We start from the raw sequence: 10,229 nt of genomic DNA on the forward strand, positions 1-10,229 counted from the left end.
GAGATGGTTCTGCCCCAAGCAAACGGGCAGGAAGTGGGATCACTACACACCTGACCATGGGTCACTGAAGAGGACACAGGAAGTAGCCCAGCAGGCCCTCAGCCGGTGTCCCAATCACCTGCACTGAGGAGGACACGAGGCAGGGACAAAAGGTGTGGTGGAGAGAAGCTGGGTCACAGGGCACCCTAAACCCCTAGGAAACATCTTCCCACCCGCACAAGCTGAGTAGATCACTGTTTTTTCCCCAAACTTCTTCACTTCCTGTACAAAGATGGGCAAAGGTGGCGTGTGTGTGTGTATGTGTGTGTGTGTGTGTTTGCGTAAACACCTTCAAAGGATTCTCGAATGCACATGTACACCAAACACTATCCATCTCATACCCCAACTGGTTTTCAACAGCCCTAGGCGGTGCGATTAGCAAACACGAAACCGCTTTAAACAGCTTGACTAAATCCCTAGGAGACGGTTGTCATGAGGTTATTTTTCTCAATTAACAGACACAAAAAGTGCAGCTACTCTCGGGGGGGGGGGGATTTGTTTGTGACATGCAGGCAAGGGCCTCCTTGCCAACAAGGTTAGGGACACTTAGAAGGTCCAGTGGCCCCATTTTCCTCGTGGAGATCCAGAGGTTTGCAGAGGAAAAGAGTCCAGTCCCAGGACACACAGCCTGGTGTGTCCACAGCTGAGTCAGGCTGGAGCCCTGAGGATCACAGACAGCCTCCTCCCACAGGGCTGGTGCTAACAAAACTTTCTTCCAGGGGCAAAACCTGCCTGAACGAGGAGACCAGCAACAGCAGAAGTGGGGACCACCCACTGATTACTAACCACATGCCAACAGGAGACCTTACCTTTTCCTTTTTTAATGCTGGTAAGAATCCCTATGCCTTTCACACTTGTAATCATATATTTGCCCGACTATCTGATGTCTGTCTCCCACACACTGCCAGCCTTTATGCCCCCCACGAAAGCAGGCTCCAAGTCTGTTTTGCCCACCACCCTATCCACAGTGCCCGTTATTTATCTGCTAAAACAAAACTAGATGTTCCAGTCTTAAAGAAACATGCCTTAAGAAACATGGGGCCCAGAAAGATTAGGCAGTTTGCCTAAGGACACACACAGGCAGAGCTTCTGTCACTCTGTCCTGTACTCGTCCCCAGACCACAGGCTTACCTTGACAGCCTCAGCGTGGGTCACCCGGGCCAGGGACTTGTCATTGACACGCAGAATCTGGTCCCCAACTCGCAGCCCTTCCTTCTCGGCCAGAGAGCCTGGCTCCACCAGCGACACATAGATGCCCACGCCATGCTCCGAGCCCCCGCGGATGCTGAAGCCCAAGCCCTCGTGGGCCTTGGCGCGCCGCAGGCTCACCAGGCGCACCTCCCCCGGCCCCGCACCGTCGGGGCCGCCCCAGGCGGGCTGCCGGTAGGGGGTGGTGGCGGGCAGGTAGAGGCCCTCGGCGGTGTACTGGTCGAAGAGCAGCTGGTCGGAGCGCGGGATGACCAGGCGCAGCATGGGCAGCAGGCGCCGCTTGACCGGGCTGTCCAGCAGCACGCGCAGGGTGCGCACCAGGTCGAAGACGTTGCGGCGCGCGTGGTACGCGTTCAGGCAGTGCGTGAACTGCTCCCGCTCCGCCTCGCTCAGCAGCGCCGTCAGAGCCTGGTGCAGCTGGCGCACGTTGGCAGACAGAAGCCGCAGCCCCGCGCCCCCGCCGCCACCGCCTGCCCCGGCCGCCGAGCCCACCGAGCCGGTGGAGGACGAGCTCACCGACAGGCCGTCCAGCGGTGCGTTCATCTCCCCGCCGAGGCCCGAGCGCACGCGGGGCGCGCCGAGGGGCAACTGCTGGCGCTCGCCGGCACCGGAACGGCAGCCGGAGCCCGGGGGGCGCGGAGACGGCGGCCGGAGTCTGGCTTCGCGGCGAGCGGGTGGGCGCGGAGAAGGGGCTGGATCCGGGGAGACGAGGGGACGGCGGCCGGAGTCTGGGTCTGGGGGGCGAGGCAACAGTGGCAGAATCCCGGGGGGATCGCGGAGACCGCCGCTGGAGTCCCGGGCGCGCGAAGACGGAGGGGTCCTGATCCTGGAGTCCGAGGGGCGCAGAGACGGCGGCTGGAGTCGGGGGGACACGGAGACGGCGGCCGGAGTCCGGGCAAAGCGGAGACGGCGACAGGGTCCCGGGGAACGTGGAGTTGGCGGCTGTAGCCCGGAGGTCGCGGAGACTGCGGCTGGAGTCCGGAGTGGGGGGGGGGGGACGCGGAGAGAGCAGCTACATTCTGGAGGGCACAGAGACGGCGGGTGTCTGGAGTGGGGGGCGCAGCAAAGCAGACCGCCCCGTCACACCATGCCCGAGGCTCCCCCAGCCGGGCCGCCCGTTCCTCTCGGGCTGGGGGACCCCAAAGTCTTAAGTTGGGGTGGGGGCGCTCTAGTCCCCCAGCCCCTGGAACCGCAGCCCGTGGAGCCGCGCGGGCGTCCACGAGGGGCTGCGGGGCATGTCCGAGGATGCAGCAGCCCCGGGACCCCCGCGGTCCTGCGCCGCCTGGGCGCAGACGGAGCCGCGCCGCCGCGAGCCGGGACTTTGCGAACTGTTGAGCTGCCCGGGGCCGATCTTCCAGCGAGTTCCGACGCCGTCGCCGTCGCCTACCCAGACTTGGCCCCGCCCCCTGCCCCTCCCCCTCTCCCCCCCTCCCCCCACGGGCTCTTCAGGAAATGACGTCCCGCCTCGCTCCTGGCGGTTGCCTGGAGACGGGGTGAAACAGTCCGGCCCAGGGGAAGAAAGGGGTGAAAGTGGGGGGTGGGGTGGGAGGAGCTCCGGGGGCCCTGCGAAGCCCCTTTCCCACTTCTCCAGCCACGAGTTGAGATCGGGTGGGCTCCAAACCTATGCTCTTTGGGGATCGAAGCCTAAGCCTCAGGACCGCTTTGGAGCAATTAGCCGGCTAGCTAATTCACGATTATGGGGGAAAATAGCCAACTTTTTGCCTCTAAACTGCTAAACACGCTAGGCTCGGTTTCCTACCTTAAAACGTTGCGTTCTCCTCTTGCACTCCCCGACTTACAAGTTCAAGTGTTTCTGTGGACGATGGTTGGGCACCTACTGTGTGCAAGAGATATTTACAAGCGTATTCTGGGTGCCTGCCGACTGGACCACTACCTGGGAGGCCAGGAAGCCGCTTTCAGAAATATAAGTATACACAACCCGCATACACACACACATGGGTGAGTGTAAGCCTGGTGAAATCTGAATAAGGCGGGTGGGTTGTATATCAATATCAGTGTACTGATTGTGATCTTGTCAACACTGGGGAAAACATGGGATGTCTGTGTATTCTTTCTTACAAATTCATGTGAATCTACAATTATCTCAAAAAAATTTAAAAATTTGTATAAAGGATTGGGGAGAAAAGTATTCTGTGCCTTCCCATTCCAGGACGAAATGGGAAAATATTCTAAGGTGTGGCCTAGAATTCTCCCCGACCCCACTACCCAAATATGATCCAGATTCAAAGGTGGCTTTCTAAGGAGCCCAGTACACACACACAGACACACACACACACACACACACACACATCCAATCAACTGACTCCTAAACTGTTCTCCTATAGGCAACTTTCTTTTCCCTAAAAACGTGGAATTGCCAAGGAAAACTACCTGCCAGAGAGAGAGAATGACTATCATCTAACAGAGCAGTTTGAGCTAGCCCTAGAAAGATGAAGCATCCATTTATTTATTCACTTACTTGGTCACTCTTGATTCACTGTTTTTCAAGCACCTATTCTGTACTGGGTCATGTACTGGGTGCTAGAGACTCTGGGTAAAAAAATGAAATCGCGGGATGTCTGGGTGGCTCAGTCAGGTAAGCATCTGCCTTTGGCTCAGGTCATGATTCCGGGGTCCTGGAATCGAGTCCTGCATGGAGCTCCTTGCTTGGTGGGAAATCTTCCCCTTCTGCCGGCTGCCTCCCCTGCTTGTGCTTGCTGCTCTCTCTCTGACCAATAAATAAAATTAAAAAAAAAAAAAAAAACAATGAAATCACTCAAGGAGGTCATTGTTTCGTAGGGGAGAAAGACCAGACGAATAAGTAAAGTTAAAAACCAGTATGGTAAGTGTCATGATGGCTGAGAGAGCACAGGTTTAGGGGAGGAGAATATTTGAATGACTTTATCAAAGAGGCGACACCTGAACACAGGTCCCCCTAAGGAGAATGGGCTTTCTTTTCTGGGCATTGGATAATCACAGAAGGATTTTCAGCTCTGTTAGGTTAGTGCATGCCCAAAACTTGAGGTTGGGAATCGAAGCTATAGTCCCTGCACCCCCCCAATCTTCAAGTGTCTTACTCACTTCCCTGAGACAGATCTAGGTTAAATTGATACCCAATGAATGTATTTGTTGGAGTGTTTTAAATAACCCGTTAAGCTACCTTGGGACGTATCCGTCGCGGCCCTAGGTTTAGCAGCTAATGATGTGTATGGTTCTTCATGCTTTTAACCGCCACTGAAGCCTTTGATGCAACAAGCCAAAAATATTTAGATTAAAAAAAATCAATCTCCCCCCCCAATTATATTAATGGCATATCTCAAAATGTCACCAAGCGGGGCTTAATTATATGCAGTTCATGTTTTCTGCAAATGTATTTCATGCTCGGCTTTCACTTAGTTTGTGGTTCTAATTATAATTCCTGTGATTGGCTTGATAAATGCACCCAGGAGCTAAGATCCCCGTTCCCTACACTTTATCTCTGTGCAAGGATGCTTGCAGAAAAGGTATTTTGCTTCAGGCAGTAGAAACTACATCACACACATGTCTTAGTAGAGAAAGAAACACTTTCTTCTGCAAACATCAGAGACCATCTGGGATGCCATGCTATTGTTTAATTCCATAGATGCTAGTTTCAGGGAGGGGGGCCGGCAAGTACAAGAGCAGGGAAAATAACTCATGGGGGCTTCTCCCATCCATCTTGCATAACTGCCTTTGTATCTGTTTGCATCGTGTACCCTCTGATGAGAGGCAGTGTCTAACTGTGCTCAGACCTCAGGAATCCTATTTCATGTCGGAAGATGTGTTTGTCGTTCAGAAAGAAGCTCTTGGAAATCCAAGATGCCTGGGCTCCTGAGGGCTACTCTGCCTCAGGCCTTCCAGACCTGGAAGGAAGCCCTGAGTCCGGGAGCAGACCCAGCCCTGGATGCATACTGCCCTCTTCAGAAGGAAAATATTCTCTCGTGTATGCCGAGGCTTCCCTTCGCTGACTTCACCAAAGTCACTTTCACCAGGAGTTCGTTATTGCTCCCCAACTCTGGCAAATCAATGTCCTTCTCCCATGGATGTTTCTGGCACCTTGAAGACACTGGAGCAGTTTTTAAAGACAGAGGGAAGAGTGAATTGTATTCAAGTCCAAAGTGCTTTGTGTCAAATGAGAGTTTTGGTTGTTATGTTTTTGTTTTAACAAAGAGGTAGCATACTGAGTTGCGCTCTGGACATTAGGAAATAAAAAATTATTCCAGTTCAGAACGTCCCTTTACTAATGGAGTGCCCATAAAAAATGGCTTCCCCTCTCATCTGCGGAGTTTCTCAACCTTTCCTGTGTCCCCAAAGGGCTGCATCCTATCCAATAAAAAAACACGCAGCAACTCGTAGAATACCAGGAAGTTGTCAGTTCTTTTCTCTTCTCTTGTTAAGGCAATCTTTAAGAAAAAAAGACTTTTTCTGTTGCAGAGTCATTTGGAACTCCTCCTTTTTCTTCTTATCTGAAGGAATGTATCTGTAGAAGGCAATAGAGATTCTTTTAATTTAAGATGCATTTCCTATGGGACATAGAGAAAAATACAACTGAGGTTAATAAGTGCCAGACACTGTTTTAAACACTCAATCCCCCCAACTCTTCTGTAAAGAGAGATTCAAGGGGTGCCTGGGTGGCTCAGAGGGTTAAAGCCTCTGCCTTCGGCTCAGGTCATGATCTCAGGGTTCTGGGATCAAGTCTCGCATCAGGCTCTCTGCAGGGCAGGGAGCCTGCTTCCCCCCCATCGCCTGCCTCTATCCCTACTTGCAACCTCTCTCTCTCTCTCTCTCTCTGTTAAATAAATAATAAAATCTTTTTTAAAAAAGAAAGATTTGACCACCACCACCACCATCGTCATCATCACCCTCATCATCCTGGTAAAACAGACAGAAAAATCAGGACACAGGGACATAACTGCCTGCCCCAAGATTGCAGAGGCAGTTAATGGAAGAGTTGGGAATCGAACCCAGGCAGTCTGGCTCCAGAGTTCTTACTCACCCGCTGTGCTGCCCAACCTCTGGCATGCTTGGTTGAAAGATGCTAAAAGGTTCCACGTGGGAAGGAGATGAAAACCACATTTCCTTGCACCCTGGGCTGGGAATGTCGGAGGTTAAACACAAGCTGCATACTAAGGATTCCCAGTTGGTACGCTGCTGTTTGGTGCAGGCGGGAACGAGTGGGGGGTGTGTTTAATAAGGACCACCTCATTGAAAGAGGTGGGGTGGAGAGGATTGGGATCCCAGCCGGGACATGGAGTCAGGGGCTCAGAGAAATCTGATGCGGGGTGTCGTGGGGAGTATCTCCCGGTTTTGGAGTTACCACATCCGCTTCAGGACCACGACCTGTCTCTTCCCCACAGTGTCGGTGGGGATGGTATCAGCAGAGAAAAGGGAAATGTCCACGTCTAGGACTGGTAGACAATGCAGACAATATTGATGGAATGGCAGGGAGATAAGAGAGAGGCGAGAAAAAGAGAAAGAACGAAACATGAGGAAAAGAGGGTACAGGTACAGCAACCCTCCCCAATCCAAAAGTAGAGCGTTTTCTGATGAAACTTGGGGAAGCTGAAATGCTATAAAGCAAAGAAGGGATTAACATTCATTATTATGGAAAAACTTTTGAGCATCCTCAGACCCCCAAAATAACCTCTCTCGGGCTGTTCTTATACCTTAGGACACAGCTTGCTAACGGATGCACAGAATAAGTCAAGGTCATGCACAGGTGCTCACAGACACAGCTCTAAGCTCTGGTGGCTTGATGCAGAGATGCTGAGTGTAGTTTCTGGGGATGGAGCTTGGTTTGGGGCATTGTTCTCATTGCTCAGGGTGCACGCTGCCTATGTAACAGCTCACTGCAACACAAACCCTGAATGCTACTTTTGCTGTTTGCCTTTTTGGGGTGGGGGATACCTGTGTTTATCTTGGCCTTGGCATAATCTCCCCAGAGTCTGTCTCAAGGTTGTAAAGAATTACGTGATGTTTGCGCTAGAAGGGGGCGAAAGCATAGAACTGATCTCCAGGTTTCAAACCCATCTCTCATATTCACTTTGTGACCTTGGGCAAGTCATAGAGGTCGTATGTGCCTCAGTACCCTTTGCTTGTGAAATAGGGACCGTGGTGGTGTCATCAGCATTATGATCGCCTGAGTTCATGGATGCACAGGGCTTCTCACCCTGCCTGGCAAGTACCAGCTGTTCCCACAAGGCTTGCATCCATCGTGGTTAAAGTTCTTGCCACACGGGAGCCCCCTAAGAACAGGGCTATGGGCTCCTTTGTCTCTCTGTGCCCGGTGCTCAGCCCCAGGGCAAACACACGATACTGGCTCAGTAATTAGTTGTTGAATACATCCTTGACCCCTCTCCCACTCTTGCCTTACAGATAGGACAATCAAGGGCCAGAGAAGGTTGCTGTCTTAGGCACAGTCCCACGAGGCGTCAGTGGTGTCTGTCCCACCGTCTGTTGAGTAGCTAAAAGGGAAAGGTACTGAGAGCTTGCAGGGAAGGGCTAAGCACTGTACAAGCATTGTGTCTTTAATCCTCACAGTAATTCTGTGAAACAAATATTATTATGACCCCTACTGTACAGATAAGAAAACTGTGTCTGGGCTCTGAGGCTCTTCTCCCAAAGTCTGTACCGTTAAGGACCCCCCGTATGAGTCCCCAGCAGGCTCTCACTGCACTAGCATCAAGACAGTTGGGATTGATGCTGGCTTCTCTCATATAGCTTTGGGGGAAATAACAAATGATAATGATGGCAATAATAAATTGCAGGGAGTCAGTTTGAGGCCAGAGAGAGGCAGAGCCATGGAAGCGACCTTATCAGACATGCTGTGTTGTAATCCGATTGCTACATAGAGAAGAGCTTCTTTAATCAGAGGATTATATATTGGTTACACCCGGATCCTCACTCCACATATTGGCGAAGCTCAGATTAGAGAAGCCCCCAGAAGACACATCCTTGCCATGTACCCATCAGCACGGTTAACTGGGGCATCCATCCATGCGTTCCCTCCGACCATTCATCCATCATTCCAACTTCACTTAGCTCCCCCTCCATTCTGCCAGGCGATGTTCTGGACGTTCGGCAGGGGCAAGACCACCAGGGTTCCTGTCCTGCTGGAGCTGAGAGTTGGGAGCTGTTGTGTTGGGAGCCTCACACATGCTACTGGTGAGCTCTGATGTTAGGGACCCAGGCGAGGCTCCCCAGCTGCTACCCCGTGCGCTGAGCCTCAATGTCTCAGGCTTTTTGGCATCACAGTAAAGTGATAACAGAACCGCAGACAGACTTGGTGAAATAATTCCTGGTTATGTAACCTTGGAGGAATCACATCACCTCTCTGAGCCTCAGTTTCTTTATATATTTTAAAAAAGAGCAATAAGAAGGGCTATAAAAGAGTGACGGTTGGAAAGTTAGTGGAAATAATGCAGGTAAAGCATGTAGCATGGTACCTGGGACCAGGGTAGCTCTGTGCTGCTGTAAGATTTGCTTTGAGGGGCACCTGGGTGGTGCGATCAGTGGAGCGTCTGAGTCTTGGTTTCGGTTCAGGACACGATCTCAGGGTCCTGGGATCGAGCCCCACATCGGGCTCTGCGTTCACCCTGGAGTATGCTGGAGAGTCTCTCTCCCTCTCCCTCTGGCCCTCCTGCTTGTGTGCATGCTCTCTCTAAAAAAAATAAATCTTAGAAAAAAAGAAAAAAGAAAAAGAACTGCTTTGAGAAAATAATTCTTAGTTTTGCTTGTGTGCATGGATCCTGTAAGTCTTCTTTTTTTTTTTTTTAAATAATGATGTGACTAAATTTCTGGTTAATTGCTTCATGTCCTCGCTGATCCTCAAGGAAGCTTTTTGTTTTGTTTTGTTTTTATCTTTAACTCCAGTCTTCAGGGAATTCTAAAAAAGAATGCTGTTCCCGGGACTTTCTGTATACTGTCGGCCAAGTCCGTCCTCTCCAGGCCTCAGTCTTCCCATCTGTACAATGAGGGGCTTGGGGGCAATGATCTGTAGGTCTTTCTAGCTCCAAGAATGGTGTTTTTGTTTCTGTGGCAGAGGAGGAAGAGGGAGGGGGAGGCAAGGGCAAGGGGGAAGCAGGAAGAGCTTTCTGGGGTTCTAGGCAGACTTAGATTTAGAATTCTGTCCCTGGCTTCCTGGCTGACTGATGACTCTTCCTCTGACTGCTTTGAGGCGCATAATGTCTCTTTGCCTCCGGGTTTCAAATAGCAGCTAATGGTCCTAGCTGCCTTTCAGCAGGTTTTGCGATTTTGTCTTTGACTTTGACCATCTTCAAAGGCACCCGGTAGACATCGTTATTACATTTACGGGGCCCAGTGTGCCTAACTGCTTGGCAAATTGTGTCAAAGAATCTATAACTGTTACAGAAGAATGCTTGCCCTCTGCATTCTTCCTTATTCCTTGGAAATTTGATATCCTCACTGACCTTCTGTGAAGGTAACAGTTAATGGAGTCTCAACATTCTGGAATTGTAGTGACATTTTTTAAAGCCGGGTAGAACCTTAAAGATCATATTCATTTATTCATTCAGCAAACACGTTTTGAGTGTCTACTGTGTGTCAGGCACTGTGTGGGGGCTGAAAGGGCTGACCTCTTGTCCTTGTTCTCAGGCCTCCCATCTAGTTGGGAATAACATGTGATGAGTAATACTGGCTCTGTGTTCGAATAGAGAATATTAGTTATATATTCTGTGTGATGAATGACTACAAACTTGATGGCTTAAACAACACACACCTATTATCTCATCATTTCCGTGGGTCAGGAATCTGGGCATGGGTTACCTGGTTCTTCTAGCTCAGTCATTCACAAGACTGCAGTCAAGGTATTGGCATGGCTGTGTTCTCATTTGAAGGCTTGACTAGGGAAGGATTCACTTCCAAACTCCTTCAGTCAATGGCAGAGTTCATTTCTCCTGACAGTATGACTGAAGTTTCCCGCCTTTTCGTGGGCTGTTGGCTGG

General features: G+C 51.0%; 1 protein-coding gene across 4 annotated transcripts in view; it reads right to left on the reverse strand.

The window, feature by feature from the left end:
• The window catches only part of WHRN (whirlin), an 89,720-nt gene extending 87,925 nt beyond the window's left edge, over positions 1–1,795 (reverse strand). For all 4 annotated transcript variants that reach the window (XM_047699462.1, XM_047699460.1, XM_047699461.1 and 1 more), the window contains exon 1: positions 1,171–1,795. In XM_047699462.1, the coding sequence (XP_047555418.1) occupies positions 1,171–1,791 (621 nt within the window). In that variant the 5' untranslated portion in view covers positions 1,792–1,795. The remainder of the gene's footprint in view (positions 1–1,170) is intronic.
• Between the last annotated feature and the right edge of the window lie 8,434 nt (positions 1,796–10,229).

Source organism: Lutra lutra, chromosome 13 (genome assembly GCF_902655055.1).
Source record: "Lutra lutra chromosome 13, mLutLut1.2, whole genome shotgun sequence".
Taxonomy (NCBI): domain Eukaryota; kingdom Metazoa; phylum Chordata; class Mammalia; order Carnivora; family Mustelidae; genus Lutra; species Lutra lutra.